The 21,654-nt window shown below is 44.1% G+C and overlaps 1 protein-coding gene across 2 annotated transcripts in view; it reads right to left on the bottom strand.

Moving 5' to 3' along the window:
• Positions 1-307: 307 nt before the first annotated feature.
• zbtb16a (zinc finger and BTB domain containing 16a) overlaps positions 308-21,654 on the bottom strand; it is a 145,163-nt gene continuing 123,816 nt past the window's right edge. Inside the window, exons 6-7 of one of the 2 annotated variants that reach the window (XM_056284713.1) lie at positions 12,878-13,045; positions 308-5,767 (exon numbers count right to left, since the gene is read on the bottom strand). In XM_056284713.1, coding sequence (XP_056140688.1) covers positions 5,538-5,767; positions 12,878-13,045 — 398 coding nt within the window. In that variant the 3' untranslated portion in view covers positions 308-5,537. Of the gene's footprint in view, positions 5,768-12,877; positions 13,049-21,654 lie in introns of both variants that reach the window. The other variant, XM_056284712.1, reaches the window with a different exon arrangement.

Raw genomic sequence — 21,654 nt, 5'->3', positions numbered from 1 at the left:
CCAAAACTTGTTTTCATGCGTTTAGCATGGTTGAAAATGTAATTTGACCCCCCCCCACACACACTCCCCACCATATTTGCTCATTCCTTTTCAGTCCTTTTTGGTATCTTGCTTTTTATCCGTCCCTCTCCCTTCAGCCACTCCCAAGCATACACACGCACACACACACGTAGACATAATCGCCCATTATGGCCTTGTGATTGTTGAGACATGATGTGTCATGACTTCATTATAACTTAACCACAACCATCTCCGATGTGCATTATTTTTTCCCTCTTAAAGGAATAATTCAGAGAACAAATTGAGAGCCAGAAAGAGGGCTATGGCAGACAAACCAAAGTCCATTTTTATTTTTTTTTCTAACTGCAGATTGAAAGTATACAACTCAACAACATGATTCCTTTTTTTTTATTATGCGACTCATAAATAAAAATACAGGAGAATTCCACTACAAAAACAATCTACTGTTAGTAGGATGTAAAAAAAAAATCTTTTTATTTTCACTATCAAAGGCACAACATTGACTTTAGTGACAACATGAAGAGAACCTGCAGCATTAAATCTTTTATTTTTCCTTTTTATTTTTTCACACTCCATCAGAGAACACTGAAATGTTACAAGTAAATGTGTCTGACTCTACGTGGAAAGAAAGAAAGAAAGAAAAGAACAACCTCTATATCAACAGACAGTGGCTATAGGTTGGTGGCACCGCTTAACGAGAAACATACCGCCACAGAAATAGCATGTTGTCGCTGGGAAAGACATAGGACCTTTGCAAAGCTTGAATGCAAATGGAAAAAAAAAAAGATTTTTTTTTATTTATACAATTTACAACAAAAAGTACTGAAAATAAAAAATAATAATTGGGCACCTTCTAAGATTAGGCTAAGATTAGGTGCTGAGGTAGACGAAAACTATAACAATTCAAAATCATAATAAAAACACTATGTACTTAATACAGAGCAACTTGACTGGCACTTGTGCTGTCACGACAATGGAGAAGAAAAGTAGTACAGACAAGCCAGGGAAAGACAGAGAGAAAGAGAAAAGCTTTGTTATGCTTGGTCCGACAGGGCAATTGGTCCTCAGTGCTAATATAAAAAATACAATGTCTTGGTGCTTTGTTACTCAGTTTTTAGTCTAGACTTCAATGGCACATGCATGGCAACACTGCATGAAATGACTACTTGTTCTAGAAACACCACACCAAAACACAGAGTGCCCGCTCCAGGGATGCCATGATTCCCCATCTGACAATTTTTAGTGTCCCATTCTAAATGCATATGTAGAAACAAAAAGTACTTTAAACAAGAAAAACAAAGCAAAAGGGGACAACCCTTAAGCCAAACCAACCCAAATGGTGGTTTTTTTAAGAGCAACTATATACTCATCAGCAAACCTGTTGCTGACTGGGTGGGGGGTCGGGTGGGGGAATTCTCTCAATGAGAAAATTATGCAAGTGTTAAATTTCTCAGTGCACGGGCAAGCGGAGCCACCGAGAACTAATATGAGTTCAGTAAAAAGTATACAAATTGGTGCTTGGCGAATAGATTTGTGTCTGAAGAGCTTTAGCACATTTCAGCACTGTACTCTGGGATTTCTATGTGTTTCCTTGTCCTTGGATTTGTGCCGGTAAAGACATGACACGGTCTTGGATGCTGCTCGTGGAGAAGGCGGGGAGAAACAGAACTGAATGGTGTGTTTAGGGGGTATTGCTTAAGGAAAAGAAGCCCCGCTCTATCCAGACTCCGAATTCAGGTCATTTTAGAGCGTCATGACATCCCTTGGGTGCTGGAGACACTTCTTTTTTTTTTTTAATCATTTTCTTCTGAAAATACAGAAACTAGGCAAATATAGATGGACATTTTCGTTGAACAATTTCCATTTTTAGGCACAAAGATAGTACAGAAACATCGGAGGAACACTGAGGGAAGAACTATATCGATGCCAATGTATATATCTATATATATTTTTCCAACATAGAGAAAAAAGTGGCATAGAACATTGTTTTATTTTGTATCTGATCTGATTAGTGCATTTTTCACTTGCGCGCGCGCACACACACACACACACTTACATGCATGCACACCCACACAGGCGCGCACACACACACAGACACACACGCGCGCAACCCCACAAAAAAGTAGAAAACATTCAGAGAACAATGATAGGAATATTGTGACTGAACAGCTCTTGGGATATGGTGGTTTCAGACTGTGAACTGCCATGGCTACTTTGAGCCACGACTAGTTATTATTATTATAATAGGTGGATACTTTATAAGGGGGGTGGGGGGAAGCCCCTCAGCTCACAGTGTTTGAGAATAAAATGGCAAGACACCATGGGACATGCCATCCCTTCTTTTTTTTTCAAGTACAAAAAAAAAGTTGACAATCAAGTTTGACTGGAAAAATGAATGACAAGTACTAATTGGTCGGTTAGCAGTCGCCCTGCCATCCCGTTGTTTTTTTTTTTTTTTTAGTATATTTTTTCCCACATACACACACACACACACACACACACTCACAAATTTGTGGCAGATTTAGTCCTTCACCTACAATGCAATTGACATCCAGAAAGCAACACTTAATACAATATGTTCACGCACGTGTTATGTCCGACAATATCAAAGAGGAGCAAGGCAAAACGATTCACACTCGCAGAGGAAAAAAAAAGGTTTAAAAAAAAATACAAATATTTGTGCCCTGCTGAAACCCTCGACAAATGGAAAAGGGACCGACACTGAATACAAAAATATCACAATTTTTATATATCAAATTGCCTCTGGTGGCTCTTGTTCAGGAATACACTCATGTTTCAAGAGAAGTCATTGACCAAGAGATTTTGCTATTTTTAACCTTGTGTGTGTGTGTGTTTATTTTTTTTAATCTTCTATTGATTACCACTTGCAGTTCCAATTGTCCAACGCACTCCGCATCACTGCAAATATGACCTGTTCTTGGTGGTTCAGCCGTTGGCGAACCTCTCCTTTTTTTTCACATTACAAAACTACTATTCTATTCACATATTTTCAAGTTTAATTCTTTTTTTTCTTCTTTTTTTTGCCAACCTTCTCAAAAGTACAAGTACTTCCACGTGTCCGCGCATCCCTCTTACCCACACTTAAGGCTTCGAAATTGCTTGTCTGCTCTTCTATGGTCGGGGAGCGGGGGAGAGAGAAGAATAAACATCATCCATTCAAACGACTCCTTCCGTCCTACCAATCTCTAGCTCACCCTTTCTATAAAATGTTCACCTAAAAACACAATTTTAAAAATTTGACATTTGAAAGCACGAGATGAAGTTGCAATGAGGAAATGATGCGAAACGAACAAACAAACGAACAAAAATAATAATGTGCTTTTGCAAAAAAAAAAAAGAAAAAGAAAAAAAGAAAAACAACTTAGAGGTAGCTTTTATAACAAATGACCAAACCCTCCGGCTCTTCAACAAGCAGAGTTAAAAACACCAAGTTTGGTAACAAATAATGCACAAAGAATATATATAACATAAAAAACGAAACACAAAAAAAAAATCTCTTCACCGTGGCACTTAATTTTCTGCACACACATTGCTTTACCATGTTGTGCAATGCATCTCTCTGACAAAATCGGTCACAAAACAAGTACACGAATGAAACAAAGGGGGAAATTAAAATACACAAGCATATGAGGTCACAAAAACACAGTAATTCAAGTACAATGTGTTGAGATCCAACTCGAGATAGTAATAGGAGACGAGAGACAAAGCACAGGGACGAAAACCATATATAGAGAGTTGATTTATTCTGTCACCTCACTCGTCATCCCCTCGGCTGGATGGTTCATCTCTGCTTAAAGTAGGGTACATTTCCCCTCTTACGCCGGTCAATCAGACATGGGATTACCTTAATAATGCTGCGACTTGCAGGGATAATCAAAATGCCTTTGGAAAACTATCATACCCGTGGCTAAGTTACGTGCCATGACAGGTCTTCACCTACAACACCACCCATTTGCGATACAGCTGGATCAAAAACACAGCTCTGCAATATTTCACATTCACGTTTTAATGCCATACAACAAATCTATGACCTGCTTTAACGCCCGCCAAACCCACCGTTGACAAGCGTTAAGGTTCACAGCTAAGGCAATACAAGCACATCTCAGAAACATTCACCGCTAGTTTTCCAAGAAACGGCACTCTCTCTCCTCCCAAAGTAGCCACTGTTTGTTTTCCTTTAATCACGACGGCAAATGGACAGATCATGAGTTATTGTGACACAAGTGTTTTGCGAGTCACTTTGTGCACTGAAGTTCATCTTTAGTGTGAAATGACGGATAGTCATCTGGTTACATGTACATTAACGATACCCAGTCCAGTCCTATTGCTGAGAGACAATGGACAAGCTTGAGTTTATGTGGCATAATAAGCTTACAGAGTGGCTATATGTTCATTTTAAAACACTTTTTTTTTCCAGCTAGCCGCCCCTTTGAAAAATATGTATCTGACAGAAACATTAAACAGAGGCTGTTGTCGTAAAATGTTCTACCTGTGCAATCAAGCCTTGATAAACTAAGATGCAGAGCCAAAAGATGACGACTTGAAAAATGAAAACGTGGCATAAATCTGACTTCAATTCTCTGGGCAGAACTGTCGGCAGAGGCACGGAACCAAGGAAGACAGCTGAGAAGATGGAAAAGATTTCCAACCAAAGCAGCACAAGCATCCTCTCCCTACCCTTGCAGCCAGATTAACAACTGGTTTGTGGTATGTTATTGACCTCCCCCCTCTCCCAATCCGCCCAGTTCAACTGTATCATTTACTGCATAAGCCATGTCATGTCTGCTTTGCTGTGAATTCTCGGGGGCTATCTGACTGGCGCGGCACTTCCCATGCTCTGACAGATTTGGGCGTCCTCTTGTCGGCGGATGCCGTTCTGACGGATTTCTGTGAACAAATGGAAGGTCAGCAGGCCTTCTGGTCAAAAGCATTCACAGAGGGGCATTCATTTCCCATTTGAGATGCCGAGGCCATACACAGTGGAGTGGAGGGTGAGATTCCCGATGGCAAGGATGTGCAGGATCAGATAGCCCTTGAAAATCTCATCCCTTGTCATTACCAGTGATGACGTAAGCATCTGTGACATGAAAAAAAGAAAAGGAGAGGAAAAAAGAAGTCGCTTCCACCAGCTCACGCAATTTGCAGAGCGACGTGTCTATCATGACCTGAAACAATACCCACACAGTTGCAGATGTACTGAATGACCCGGTGAATCCGAAAAGTGGTGGAGAAATTCTCTCCATGTCTATGTCTTCCTCTGCTTGGCACTATCACCTCAGCTCTGTGTCCCGCCGCCAACCTCTACCCCATCTGTCGCTACAGTCTTTGCATGAAAAGAAGAAGAACCCCCCCCCCCCTTTCTGTCGGTGCTTTCAAGTCTCTGTTGTGACATTCCTCAGTACTTCTACTTCTCCAACCCACTTATCTCCTCCCCCAACCCCCCACTTCCTGTTAATTCTCTCTCCAACACCTCCAACCCACCCCTCTCTCCTCCCTCAGACATAACAGAGGTACAGGTACGTCTTCTCTATGCGCCAGTCTGGCGGGATGTCTTCTGGCTTGTGGCCTTTCATGTGCTTCTGCATGGCTGACAGGCTGGGGCAGTACTCTAGGCAGATGGTGCATTGGTAGGGCGAGGCGCCATTGTGGGTGCGCAGGTGCTTGATCATGGCCGAGTAGTCCCTGGATCGCTGGTGGCACAGCTTGCACTCAAATGGCTTCTCACCTGCAGGGAGATTGTGGTTTTGAGGGGGATGGTGGGGATGGTGGGGAGAGAGGGAGGGAGAGGGAGAGAGAGAGAGAGAGTGGGGGGTTGTGAAAACAAATGTGTTACTCCGTCAGAGGTGACCAAGTAGTGACATTCAAATACAGCATTATTCACTTGTTAAAATGTGTGGTGGTGCCGCTTACCAGGAAATACATTCATTTGGCACCAGCATCAATTACACATCCTCTCTCAGCTTTGCCACCAATCAGCAGCATAGCTTTACAGGACAGGAAGGAGACAGAGCCCCAAGTAGTTGGGGTTTGTTCGCTTCTGACACATAGTATGAATACGTTGCCAAAGAAGTCTATCAAAACAGTCTCTGGCATTTAACTCAATGATGGCCTAATTATTCCAGTAGTTTAAAGGATAAAACTCTTTTGTGTTCAGCCATTATCCATTCTCATTACTGCCTTGATTAAAAAGCGCCGACCGTGGGGGCCTTTGGGTCAGCACATCTAAGACTGTGCTATTGGTTGAGATCAATGCCATGCAACAGAGTTAAAAATGAAAGCGATGCCATGCCATCTCTTGAATGTTGCAATTGTCAATAAAGGGGCAGTTCCTCTAGGATTCAGGACCATCAAAAGGAAAGCTCTGCTCCACTTTGGCATTGAATATAGAGACTGCCTTATACCCCTGGACCCTCCTATAAAAAGCAGCCAAAGCTTTACACAAGATTCATGAAACCACATGGCACTAGTGGCATCAATGTAAAATTTGGCACTTTTTAAATCAATTTTTAGGGAAAACATCACACACCACAACATTTATTCAAGTTACATTTAGAGTATTTTTGAGATGTCACGACAGTGTAGTACCTCCCTCTAAGACACCCTTGCCCCACTATGGTTTGAAAATATGTAGAAATAGTCTGTGTGCGATACAAGGACTGCAAATTATGTTGAAGCTAGTTTTTTTATTTGAACTTTTTTTTCAATTTATTTTGGTGTACTATATTAGTCCCCGTTGGGAAATTCCTCTCTGCATTTAACCCCTCCTAGCTGTGTAGCTAGGAGCAGTGGGCAGCACTCAGGGATCAACCCCAGTTCGTCTTTCTATGCCTCGGTCAGGGGCACAGACAGGAGTATTAACCCTAACATGTATGTCATTCTGATGGTGGGGAAAACCAGCACCTGGAGAAAACCCACCGCAGACACGGGGAGAACATGCAAACTCCACACAGAGGACGACCTGGGATAACCCCCAAGGTTAGACAATGGTTTGATCCCAGGACCTTTTTGCTGTGAGGCGACAGCGCTAACCACTGGGCCACCGTGCCGCCTTGTTATGAAATGCTTGACATGTTATGAAATGCTCAAGAGGTTATGATGGCTCAGAAAAAAAGTTTTTCCATCTAAAGTCAAACTAGTCAAGGGCATGTAAATATACTTTAGATTGGGATTCAAATTGGGACTATATTTTTAACGGTGGTCTCAGTATGTATAAATGGTCATGTATTTCTTTCTACTACAAATTTTGGACAGTAGCCCTCCCACACATTGCAGAATACATCAGCGGTAATGTGGAGAACACCATTACAACTTGAATCGTGCTGGTGGCATAAATCAAAGTGCGGTATTGGCTTCTTGCTGTGGGGATGTTGGAGCCAAAAAGGGCTCCGTTAAGCGACACTGCGCATCCTAAACACGTTCATGATTAGAGCAATGGCAGGGAATAATCCGCCTTCGCTCAGCTCGACAGACGCAAATTAGACATGTAAATGCTGACCTTTCCCGATGGCATTTGAAATGAGCTGTCGGAAGTGATCTCGCCCAATGCTTGTCGTCACCTTTCAGACTGGATATCAACAGATGTGTGTCGGCAAAATGCACAGCTTCATGCCTGTGTGGGTCTGTCCCATCCTGTTTTTTAAGTAAACAGGAGCCTTGTTCAACCTCGACCTGGATGGTGTTTGTGCATTCTGGGTGAATGCCACATTGGCCAAACACAACATTGCAGGTCTTTATGGGGCACGACTTACCCCTTCGAGCCCTGTTTGGGAGTGAAGACAATAATCACACTGTAAACAGGGTCGCCTCAAATAACTGTCTGATAATGAATTGCAAATGGGCTCGGGTATTGATCTGCCATTGACAGTCAGGATGTGAGGAGAGAGTATGGGTGGGTGGAGGGGGGTGCCAACATCGATGATTCATCAAGCGGCCTCCTTTTGTGTAAGGTGGCCTTTGACTGTGAGCTTGTCACTTGGTCTTGTTATCTGCTGTTGCTCTTTGGCTTACTGCAAAGCCCCCCTTCCCCCACAAAAGGGGAAAAGGTGGATAGGGATGAGCCAATTATTTGACAGGCTGCCTTGATAGTGTGGCTTAACAGCTGGCTTATTGAATGGGAGATGGGAGGTTGATGTCTGTGAGAGAGAGAGCCACACATACAGAGAGAGAGAGAGAGAGAGAGAGAGAGAGAGAGAGAGAGAGAGAGAGAGAGAGAGAGAGAGAGAGAGAGAGAGATTCTGAAAGACAGCAAAGCCTCAGCTACAAGCTGTCCTGGCGGGCTAGGTGCCTATTTTTGGCATCTTCACTCTATAGAGTCTGGTACCCTGCCTGCGTTTGTTTCCTCGGTTGTGTGTTTTTCTATCTCAGAAACTACAGGAGCATGAAGCGTACAGTCATTGTGTCAACATTCCTATGGAAGTGTTAATGCATTACGATGAAAGTTGAGCTGTGCAAAATCTGTGCCCTAAATCTACAGCACTACATCACAGCAACAAGTCTACAGCTTACCCCTGAAAAAACATTTCTAAGGGGGGGGGGGCTTTATAACTTGTCAACTCATGTAATGCAGCCTTTCAAAGGCTCCCTGTGCTCCATAAATGTGTTGAACTTGTTTGACATCTTGACCACTGTGGTTTATTGTGTGGCTAAGGGGTGAGATGGTGGGAGAAGTGCATGTTTTATAGTTGCTTTAGTAGAATTTTTACCTGGCGCCACAAAGTGCTACCGTGTGGAAAAGTGTATCAGCAAAAGCCCTCATAGATACTGGCGAAGCATATTTCCACACTAACATGGTTAAATTCGCTTAAGCCAGGCGTCCAGGTGGCACAGTGGTCTACTTCATTGCCTACCAACACGGGGATCACCGGTTCGAATCCCCGTGTTACCTCTGGCTTGGTCGGGTATCTCTGCAGACACAATTAGCTGTGTCTGCGGGTGGGAAGCCGGATGTGGGTATGTGTCCTGGTCGCTGCACTAGCACCTCCTCTGGTCGGTCGGGCACCTGTTCAGGGGGGAGGGGGAACTGGGGGGGAATAGCGTGATCCTCCCACACGCTACGCCCCCCTGGTGAAACTCCTCACTGTCAGGTGAAAAGAAGCGGCTGGTGACTCCACATGTATCGGAGGAGGCATGTGGTAACCTACAGCCCTCCCCAGGGGTGGAGCAGGGACCGGGAGGGCTCAGAAGAGTGGGGTAATTGGCTGGATACAATTGGGGAGAAAAAGGGGGGAATAAAATCCAAAAATTCGTTTAAGCCAGCATTTTCCACTATCAAAAATAGAGCTTTTCGAGAACGTGCTCAAAAGCGAATAGATTTTATTTAGCCCATCTTGCTTTGCAGCATTGACGGCGAAAACAGAGCTTTCAGGAATGTTGAAGTACGACTGTCATGTGACCTCAGGTAAAGAGACTTGATCATCTTGTTTTGCCTTTTCAATATGGATGGTGAATGTTTGGAAAATGATCAGAAAATGCTAGTGTGGACTGGAGATGCTCTATCCATTTTTGTCATGAAAACACTGTTTGCATACGACCAGTTTTTATGCTGTACTGCATAGCATTTTTACCCTTTTTAACCATATCCTGTCTATCGAGATGGTGTCCCACATTTTTTTTTTTGGGCTTTCCCCCCTTTTTTCTCCCAATTGTACTTGACCAATTACCCCAGTCTTCCGAGCTGTCCCACCCCCACTGCCAATCCGGGGAAAGCTGCAGACCACCACATGCCTCCTCTGACACACGTGGAGTCGCTAGCCGCTTCTTTTCACCTGACAGTGAGGAGTTTCGCCAGGAGGACATAGCACATGGGAGGATCCTGCTATTCCCCCCAGTTCCCCCTCCCCTCTGAACAGGCACCCTGGCCGATCAGATGAGGCGCTAGTGCAGTGATCAGGACACATACCCACATCCGGCAGACATGGCCAATTGTGTCTGTAGGGACACACAACCAAGCCGGAGGTAACATGGGGATTTGAACTGCTGATCCCCGTGTAGGTAGGCAACGGAATAGACCGCCACGCCACCTGGACACCGTGCCCCACATTTTTAAGCAAAAATAACAAAAGTACATCTTTTTTCAGTATACACATTTAACAATTAACTTTGATCCTTATCCAATAATAATCTCTGGCATTCTCTGCTCAGATATCTCTGCCATGTCTTATTTCAGAGAGGAGTCAACGACGCTTTGAATTTCAGAGCACATAGTCAGAGATGGTTTTCATTATTTACTCTCTGTCATGCATATAGAGAGTTGTTTTCTGATCTGATATTCAAGCATATTATATACTGTTGTACACTGACTGCTGGACAAGAGTGTAACTGCAGGAGTGCTATAAATGTGTTCAGTCTGATATGCATAATATTAAAGTTTTATACCTTTTGAGCAGTTGGAAACCTATAAAAAGTGGGCGTTATGCCTCCATCACACAATGTCCTGCAAAATCTTGACGTTTGTCCTGCATTTCGACTGTTTGCATTTGGTCCCCCTACACATAGCTTCTCAGTCCACAGAGAAACTCATGAGGGAGAAGGAACAACGCTCAAATCGGAGGCACGAGTTGTGTTTCTTTGTAACCGTTTCTGTTCTGTTCATAGTAAAAGCTCCTTAGTGTGCTCAGAGGGAAGCAGTCTCTTGCCTTCACCAGGTCATTATTGTACAACTATGCTGCTATTAGCACCTGCCCATTCCTATAAAAGTGTAGAGTGGGTTACAGAGGGAATTTCAGAGAGAATATGAACCACCCAAACTGTTGAATCCCTCTGGTCTTTTGAGTATGAGTGGTTCAGGTCTAATGAGCGAGGACAACTCATACCACCACACCTCACCATTTTAACTCCATACAAGACACATTAAGCACCGGGACTGCTGGGTTGGGTGGGACATTGGCGTGTCGGCATGGGTGGGTGGTCAGCCAGGGGACCCCCCTGCCCAGGTGTCTCGCTTTGTCCTTGGTGCTGGATGGGGTCCTGCCTGGTGTGTTTCGACAGGGCTGTGGCAAGCGCTGCCAGGTGCTTTCCGGGGCCCCAGGGGGGTGGCTTGCTGTCATCCTTATGAGCCGCAGGGTGGGGGGTGGCTGTTGGCCTTGCTCCTGCTGCTTGGCGTTTCCTGGATGCGTGCTGTGGATGCGGGGGGCGGTGTGGGGATAGCATGTCTGGCTGTCTACAGGCACTGGCGGGGCACTATCAGTCCTGGGGGGTTACCGTCACGTGACCTGGGTCGGGGATATTCGGCTACGTGGGTGGGTGCTTGTAGCCGAATCGAGCATCTAGCCAGCTGCAGTGCAGCAGGCCTCTCTCTTACGCCAGGTGTGGATGGACATGCCCCCCCCAGAGTAAGTGGTCCCTGTGGTGCATCGGTCTGTTGATCGTGGGGCTCGGACCAGCAGTCGGTGCTTGCCATCCACACCTCGGGTCCCATGCCTGCAGATGTGCCTTGGGCCTGGGGTTGGTGGCGGGGGTGCACCTTGGGGGCTGGTTTGGGCTTTTGGGAACTGGTTTGTGCTCCTCGGGGGCATGTGGGGCTGTTGTTCTGTGGGCTCTGGGCTCCCCCTTAGGCTCTGGGCTCTTCTGAGGGTGCGGTGCTTTGGGCTCCAGCTGTTCTCTTGGCCATGGGGTGTCTGCACAACCGCAGGGCCCTTGGGTGGCTGACGAGTCTGTCTGCTGCTTGGAGGCATTATGCCAAGTCATGGATCTCAGACAGCAGAATTAATTGGGATGAATCCCGTGCATTCACAGGTGGACACTTCACATAGTGGACATGTCACATGCACATACACACTGCTAGCATCTGTCTCACATGCTCCCCTGAACACTTTCTAGATTACATCCTTCTTCCTAGTCCTATCTCTCACTTTCCTTTGTTTTCTTGTCTTCTCCTTTATTGCTCTATCCTTGGTCCTAAAGTTATATTGATAAGATTGATGTAATTATGTTTTATCTAGCACTTGTCAGCATCTGTTTATATGTCTATGTTGTATCAGGTACATGTTGTCATTTTTCATTTCTAAGTTTCCTTGTTTCACTTGTGGTGACTGTTCCCCTCTCGGAGAAGCAGCTGATGTTGTTTTGCTGATCAAACATGCAGAGGAGGGGAACCGATGGCAGCTATAAATGTATAACAAAAACCCTGTGCTCTTATCATCCAAAGGATGGAGTTATTATAAGTGGTTCTCGATAATTAATAAAGACTGCGCAGCTTTTGCAGTTAGAGAACCTTAACTCCACTTGCAGATTAACTGTATAGGACACATTGGCATAACAATTCCCTGTGTTATATGCACAGTCTGCTGACAGCATAGGTTTTAAAAAACAACAGAAAAAAAACCCCTACAGTCTTTGCATTCCACTTACTTGTCTGTGTAAATGAACCAGATGCTAAGATTTCCCACAAAAACCTATTTCCATGGAGAAGCCCTTACTCTTTCTTGATGAGTATGGGCATAAGGCAAGGACACTTGTGCAGAATGTTTAAGTCTATTTCCACAGAAATAAAAGCCGGAGTTCTTCAACCTGACACCAGAACTGAAGTAGCCAGTGCGGCGAAATGCTTTCAAACCCAAGTTCACAGTCCAGTTGAGTGTCTCATTTCCTTGTGCGATTTCCCTCTACTTTTCATCTAAATCTCTAGAGAAATGTGACAACATTGACAGTGTGAGACTGTGGATTTTTTTTTCTCAGGTTATTGGTGTTTATTTTGGTGTCACGACTGCAGTGAACATGTCATAAGATCTTATTTTGTGTTAGCAGAGTATCATTACCAGCCAGTGTTGTGGGCATTGTAGAGCAGGGGTATGTAGATGACCAAAATAAATTAACCAGTGACCCTGGTGTTTCTTACCCGTGTGCACACGGTAGTGGGTCTCCAGCTGATGCTTGAGGCTGAACTTCTTCCCACATCCGTTACATTCATAGGGCTTCTCACCGGTGTGGATGCGCTTGTGACCCTTCAGCGTGCTCTCATCGCGGAAACAGCTCCCGCAGAACTCGCACTCGAATGGGTGGTCACCTGCTGAAACGTGGAAGAGAAAACAGTTGTCTTGGTGTGCAGATGGGAGAAATGACTCAAAAACAGAATACTTTGTTGCTTTAGACCTTGTTACATTAGCTTGTCATGAGCTACAGAAGTAACGAAGGGATGAAGTAAGGCCAGAGCGGTGAATTAATAGCAAAATCACATCGCTGCTGGATTTATACCACTGTTGACTTTGGAAACTACATTCTATAGGGCTTCTACAAATGGTCCTGAAGTGGTAACAGATCTTGAAACTATCACACAAGATTTATACAAAGATGGAAATTCGAAAGCTATTTGCAATGCAAGTTTACACCTGCACCATTTCAAACAGACACATTTTCTCCTTGAGTCATTGCATATGAAAAATAAATTATATCTGATTGAGATTTACTGATTCAGATGTTTCATTTATGTTATGATTTATGAAGCTCTGATAACAATTTCATGTAAATGACGATAATTTCATATAACAAATGCAAAGATTTGTGTTATTTCTGATGATTATTTGCGCAGCAATGATGGACACGAAAATCACCATAGATCATTAGCAGTTATGAATGACAATTTCTAATCATGTATACATTGTCTCCAATTATGCTAACAGGGAACAGATATGCAAATTTCTGGATGTTATGAAGTCTAATTTTGTTTCAAAATGACATATTCATCCTTTGAAAAGAGAGCTGCTCTTACAAAATGATAGACCAAAATACAACGATTTTTTTTACATCATTATAGATAATTCATGTAACCGTCCAGCAAAACCAAATTAACAGGGGTACATATTGTATTTTTCAACAATTATTCTTTTCTCCAAAACAGATCTGTACAGGAACACAGTTTAATTCAAACTTCATTAAGCTTCATATAATCACAAGAAAATTTCATGTTAGGTAATTATGTCACCAATGGCCTGCATGGAAAATGTGGTGAAGTTCACCAGTGAAAGATGTAATTAAAGAAAATGACCCTGGCAGTAATTTCAAAAATCTGAAAAAAAACAAACAAACAAAAACATGAAAATGTTTCAATCACGTATAATTTCTCAAATATTATTTAAAAAAAAAAAATACCTGCAATTGTACCCAAATACTGTCACAATTTACTCGTCCAAATCCTACTACATGTCTTTGGTTTCTTTGGTAATTAACTGCTTAAGACTTTACCAAAATCTATTCAGGCCAATCCGTTCGATGATATTCAACAGGTGACAGGTGAGGAAACATGATTATAGTGCTCGGCAATGTGGAGAATATCATTCTAACAATGCTCATGGGGAATTTTACCCGAGAATTGATATGCAACATGATGACTGCCTCCATTTGAAAAAATACCATGTTTGAGAATCCAGCTGAGGTTCATCACATTCAGCTCTTTGGTAATGTACATTAAACCAAAACTAGTTTTCCAAGTAATACTCCCTCAAACATTTTACACCTAATTTTACAAGAAATTTTAGGTAGTAGATTCTTGTATCGTGTATCACATCACAATATGACAATATCCGAATTCCATCATAACACAATTGAAAAGGGATAAATGACAATATTGAATTGCCCGGGCTATTGACACATTACATAACACATTTATTTGAAGCTGGAAACACTTTTTTTTTTTACGGAGACGGGGGGATTACGATACGATAGAAATTTACGACTAATTACTTGTTTATGGACAGGGTGTCAATCTCAGTTTGTACTTTTACAAATACTCCACTTGGCCAATTTTCATACACTTACATTTCTAATCACAAATAAACGCAATGACGACCCCATACAACTGCCATTACACAATGTATGGAGGGATGAGTCCTTGAAGGAAGGAAACCAAAGTCCCAAAAGGTGTTTATGTTTCTAAGGAGGGAGAAATTACCAAGGTGCTTCATATATCCATAATATTTTTTGGGGGGGCATGGCTCAGGAGGTAGAGCGCACCATCTAGTAATCAGAAATTCACTGGGTTGATCCCCGGCTCCTCTGGTGAGCATGTAGAAGTGTCCTTGAGCAAGACACTGAACCCCTAACTGCTCCTGATGAGCAGGTTGGCACCTTGCATGGCAGCCTCCTCCATCAGTGTATGAATGTGTGTGAATGGGTGAATGTGAGGCATACATTGTAAAGCGCTTTGAGTGGTCGGTAGACTAGAAAAGCTCTATATAAATACAGTCAATTTACCATTTTTATATTGCCCAAGTTATTATATTAGTATCCGATAAGTAAATGTCATATTAGTGACTGACAAAATAGTTACTTATGGACATTTTGTATTTCTTACCAAAAATGTTGCTTAACAATCATTGACACTATTAATTTGAAATATATATAGATCTTCGGGATTATAGCTGCCATGTCAGTGATATGTGCAAGTCGGCTGGCAAACTACACAAAGAGTCATGTAATCATATCAGCAGATTGATTTAGCACAGGTCAGAAACCAAAAAATGGTTTGCGCAAAAGATCAGGAATCAGGAACATTTGTCATTTCATTTTATGCACTTGCATACATGAAATGAAACAAAACATCGTTTCCCCCCATAGTGCAACACAAAGACAAAAACAAATATCCACACTACAAGAACATATATATCCAAACCACCAAAAAAAAAAAAAACTACAAAAATTACAACTACAAAAACACATATCCAACATAAAAAAAAAAGATGTCACTGTCCAGGGGAATGAACACCAGCCAGGATGACTGTCTGGTCTGCATGGGCTAGCAGTTAGCTTAGTCCGCCCTGCTTCTGCATTCTATCAGACCGCCCTCGGTGCCTCCTCCTCGGGTGCAGCTCTGGGCAGGGCCATGGTCCCTGGGCCCACCGGGGCTAGCAGACCAGGCTCCCCCAGCCGATCCAACGCCAGCTCTCCCAGCCAGACACCCTCAAATACACTTCCTCGCATTCCACACGACGACACCAAAAACAGTCAACGCTAGGTGAGGCCGCCTCCAGACTGCCCTCGGTGTTATCGGAACTGCCGGTCTGCATGGACTAGCAGCTAGATAGTATCAACCTGATGGGATTTGATTTTGTGTACTGTAATAAATGACTTTTGCCTGTCAATCCCATCATTATATGGGCCATGTAGACGGCACGGAAGGCAACGCTGACAAAGCTACGGCCTAGTGTCGCAGCATGCACCTCTGCCCCAGCCTCATTACAACATACAAAAATTCTGTAATGCATACATACTCAACACATATAACACGGAACACATGGTATTTGATGACAGGTGTGTGAAGCACCAGTGACATTTATGCTAACATCTCCAGTGGAATAGTCTTCTAAGTCCTGTTTGAAAATCTAGTCAAAAAAAAAACATTACTCAACCACAATCGTGAACATTACTGACGTGTATCTAAGGAAGACCATTTCCCTGCATCTTAAGGTTGCACTCTTCAAGCTTAAGAGCTGGATCCAAAGAGCACTTACCGTTTAGATATTGGACACACATGTATGAGAATAGTACTGTGGAGGTGAGGTTCACAGAATTTAGTTCTATATGAAAGCCAAACTTGGACAGAAAATCCTCAGTGTGAACAGGGCCGGCACGGCTGTATTTTACGTGATGTAGTAAATAACTGATACATGATTTTACAAGATTCTTTCCAAAGACGTGAATACGGTCAGAGAATCGGAAAAAAGATTCAGGACACCAGTGGTAATAATGAATGCTGGTTGCGGTTATCTCCCTGGCTATGGAGGCATACCTGCCCTTTGAGATGAAAACCGTCCACCAAGGTGACGGTAAGACAACAGGCACGATGCTCTGTTCTTCCGAGCGTCGTAGAACCGATCTCCCCAGAGGGCAGTGCTAAATGATATTCATATGTCAATGATCAGTGGTATCTCACCAGCGGCCAAACGACTAATTGTGTTCTTGCGTCTGATGAGGAATCGGTCCTTATATCATTGACTTCCCCGTTACAGCTGTGCTACACTCGCCAGCAACGTAATGTTCTGGATATTTAATGCGTTTCACTTCACCACTGAAGGTTTAAGTCACCGTCAATGACCTACGCTTTTCATTATCTGCCTGTCTGAGTGGCAGCGTGCCGAGGAATAAATTGCATTTCTCATTATGTGCCGTTGCCACCAATGCCGCCCTCTTTGATGGACATTGTCCATTTCATCCTACATGTCATTATTTTTACCCTCTATCTATCTATCTATCTATCTATCTATCTATCTATCTATCTATCTATCTATCTATCTATCTATCTATCTATCTATCTATCTATCTATCTATCTATCTGTTACCTTTAGATGCTGCTCAGCTTTTGGGTGTTTGTTGGCTTCTGGGATGAAGGCATTTTGATGCCTTGTGATATTTGAAGCTTTCTGATTCAAGAGATGTTTTGATGGGGGAGGCAGGGTTAAAACCAAGACAGAGAAAGTGAGAGTATGTGTGTGTGTGTGTGTGGGGGGCAGCGAATGTGTGTGCATGCACTGTGTTTGCACACTTGCCTGCATGTGTGTTAGGGTTAAAAAAAATCAATAAAAGTGACAGTCTTTATTTGTCTGCATGAAGTTATCAGTGGCTCCCGCTGTAAGACATTGTGCTCTTTCTAGCATTTCAGCCACAGCGGAAATCACAATCCATCATTGACTGTGGCAGGCTTGCACAACACCACAGGAATAATAAGTGAGCTCAGATTCACCTGCCTTTAATTAGGGCTCCAATCAGACCGGTGAGTGGGATGTTAATGCTCAGAGGAGACCTATGGAGGGTTATTTACGCTAATGTCCTGTTGCTCCACCAACACCTACTGTTGTCAAACACCTAGGATGCTGTGTTGCATTATGGCTGAGTGTTTTCCTTTGTGCAAGGTCCATGTTCGACTTAAACAAATCTGAGACAATGCCATAATCACATTTTGCTGTGGGATCTTAAGGACCAGACGGGGCCTAATTTTGTAAAGAATACATTATGCTGGTAGGCAACGCAGATATGTCCTCTGTAAATCAGAACCCCGTCGCTTTCTCTTTCTCTCCTCCTTTCTTTCTTGCTCTTTTATTTCTGCTTGACCCACACTCACCCCTTCTTTTTTGTCCCCCCCCCCGTTGATTGGATGGTTTGCTGCTCCTTTCGTATCTCCCCCCCTCCATAGCCCCTCCTCCTCTGTGGTGGCCAGTCCCTCATAATGGCAGGGAGGGCACAGATGAGGACCCAGGAACCATGGCATAGTGAGTGGACCCTTGGGTATCCCCAAGCACCACCACCTGCCTCTTCTAATTCACCCCGCCCTCCCCCTAGGAGACAGTTGCAGAACAGGGTACCTACTACTTCCTGTTCATTTACTGCCCTCCCTTGAGCCCCCACCCCCCCTTCCCCGAGCTCCATGCCCTGGTGAGGATGAGCGTGTGCCTGTGGGCAAACTGGGGCGGGTTCATTATATGATAAGAGGCTGTAAATCAGAAGGCTCCGTCACTGGCAGGCCCCACACTCACTCAGTCTCATTCACCTCTCTCTGGCCATACAACTATCAAATACTACAGCTGCCAACACAAAACGCCCCGTCACAGTAGAAAACAAACTGGCTCTGAGTTAAGAAACAAAACAAACCCCCCCCCCCCCAAAAAAAAAAAACACAAGAACAACAACCCTGAAACACGCACACATGCATACACACAAGTGCTGCAGCACAACAACAGAATATTAACGAGGGCCCGGTCCATCTTGTTTGACTGCTAGAGGTGGGGGGTTGGGGCCGAAAGAGTTTGCAGGCGCTGCTGTGACTGCTGTCATTATGAGCCCACATTGTACAATGGTATCTGTGTGTGTGTGTGTGTGTGTATGTGTGTGTCTGTACGCTTGTGAGTGGCTGAAGAGAGAGGGATGGGTAAAAAGTAAGAACGATACCAAAAAGGACTGATAAGGAGAGAGCAAATATGGCGGGGAGCCTTTGCTTAAAAAAAAGAAAAAAAAGAAGAGAGGAGCGATGGAGAGGAAACAGGGATGAGAGCGGGGGCGAGGTTGTCGTCGTGCCCTTCGCTGAAGGAGGAGACGGCAAGATTGAGACACTGAACATTAAATCTCTATTTTCTTCTCTCTCCTAAACGGTGATCCAATGTCAGGGCTCACATCAGCACGGCGGCTTTCACAGATGAGCCACCAATCAGGTGCAGGGACACAGACACAAGCGGCAGTTGTACGAAGACCTGGTTCCTGCATGCGTTAAGCCCTCTCTATTATAGCACCTGCAACTCTAGCTGGGGGCTAAGAAATGGACACCATTCATCTCAAACCTCGGAAATCCAAAATGTCTACCTTATTGTTCGTTTTTCCCAACGGATCGTCTTAAAACAAAGAAAGTTACGAATAATTTTATAAACTTGGGAAATTTTACAAAGGGTGTTTCCTGTTCTTCAGCTTGTTGTGCTGACATATTTTGTGGACGATGGATGATCCGAGGGACCAAGGAAAATGGTTGGGGAATAAGAGGGATGGTTTATGAATTTGATAGAAAAGATTATTTCGTATAATGTATATTATTATTAGAATTTAATAAAAAAATGAGTAAATTTGAAGATGTAGGCTATCTATGGGATGATTTTAAATGAGACAAGCGATGATGCGGTTTGCTGAAAGAGGGCAGTGCACAGACGTCCCTTCAAATAAATAAACAACTAAATAAATAGATGGATGTGAGAACGGGACCGGTCCCCTTCCGGTCCATCCTCTGCAGTACGAGCCGCCTAGTCCTGCCCGCTTCCGCCACACGCCATATTTGCCCTGTTACACAGCAAACGATGAACGAGATTATTAACATCAAAAGGCGAATGCTGAGGAGCGCCACCGTTGGCTTTTTTTTTCTTTCCTGATGGATAATTCAGGACTTATTTTTGGCGCCGATGGTGACGACTGTGTGAGTTGGGGGACTTCTAATCCCACAACAAAACGGCTCCCCGTCATATTTAAACGATGGCTTTCACGGCTGGCTCATTGTGCTTTAACACACGCCTACAGAGGGATCAGGTTCAAAGTGGCACAAGGCTGCATGTCTCATCTGGAGCCGTGTGTGTGTGAGTGTGAGTGCCTGTGTGTGTCTGTGCGAGAGAGAGAGAGAGAGAGAGAGAGAGAGCGAGGTGCCACAATGACATTTGCATCAGGGGGGTTTGGTGGGCAGGTGCACGGGAGAAGGCGCTTGTGTCCTCTTCGATGTCTGGTGCCAAGGCAGATGTGTGCTGCGTACAGTACAGAGAGCCGCCTTTAGTCTCATTGCTATCCCCCACCCCTAGCACCACCACCACCACACTAATGGTGTGTGTGCCTGACATGTAAATAGGGCTGGCTGCTCTCATCTCACCGCCTTTCGTTTCAAATATTTATCCGTGAGCCGGTGAGCTAAATCGGCTCTGACAGTGAGACTGTTATTTAAGGTCGCAGACAGCCGGCTGGGAGGGAAGAGGAAGAGAGAGAGAGAGAGGTGGAGAGATAGGGAGGCAGAGCAGAGAGAGAGGGCAAAAAGAAAAAAAAATCCATCCCTTGCAATTGGAACGGGATTTATTTCCGTGTGTTCATATTCTGTCATGGTTACCGAGGGTTTCTTCTTCTCTTTTTTTTTGCGCCGAAATAGCTGCATCCGCCAAGCTATCTCTCTCTCTCTTCCCTCACAACAACATATTAGTATGTTGGCCCTGCCTCAGCCAAGAGCCCGGGCTGAGGAAAATTACAAGTGGACCGAGCGAGAGGAAAGAAAAATGTCAATGTAAATAAGCTTTGTTTGAATGCGGTAGAAATCATTCCCCAAATTGTGCGGCTTACACAGCCGTGCTGAAGGAGCGAAGCAGTCCGGGCAGTGATAACTGCTTTAAAGAAAAAGAGAGATTTCTCAAAAAAAAAAAAAAAAAAACGAGGACGGCTTTTTACAATGTATTTTCAGCTCAGGACAGATTCATGACACGGGCTGATTTCTGCAGCGTTCCTGCAGGCTGCCTCCATGAGCTTCCTCTCACTTCTTTTGGTCTCCTTGATAGGTTTGTTAAAATCCCAGGTGATTAAAGGCTCCGCTGGCAAATTGGTTGGAAATGTCTTTTTCCGTGGTTACACTCGTCTTTTCAATGTGACTTTTGCGATTGGATGCACCAAAATCGGGGCCCGACTGTGTCCGCACACGTGTGTCCACGTTTGACACTTCAAAGCGACCCGCCTGTCCGGACGGTGAACGGATTTCATGTTCCCGCGCGCCGCACATCCGGAAAAAGGGCAGGTGGTGTCACAGAGAGGCTTGTTCTCTTCTTTACATTTGGACTGTTTTCCTATAGTGGAAGGGCGCACAACGAGATGCCGTGTTGTTTAGGGGAGAACAGCTGAGACGTGTGATTAACACGGGCCATTGTGCTGCTCAGCGCCGGAACAGACCAGTATAGCGAGTCTCAGCGGCACTCCCGCCTTGCTTTTCGTCCATTTTGGTTTCTCTTTCCTTTGCTCTACGCGCCCAGGGAAGAAACTCGTGTGTAAGATGATCTGAGAATTTTTGTTAAAAAAAAAAAAAATCGCCCTGAATTTGCCCGCACGCTGTCCGCACCTCACCAAGATCCGATCTGAATGTGAACCAGACCACCTCGGTACACAGTCTGGCTCATCGGATCACAATGT

This window comes from Lampris incognitus, chromosome 8 (assembly GCF_029633865.1).
Source record: "Lampris incognitus isolate fLamInc1 chromosome 8, fLamInc1.hap2, whole genome shotgun sequence".
In the NCBI taxonomy this organism is placed as follows: Eukaryota; Metazoa; Chordata; class Actinopteri; order Lampriformes; family Lampridae; genus Lampris; species Lampris incognitus.
This window is presented reverse-complemented; position numbering and strand designations above follow the sequence as displayed.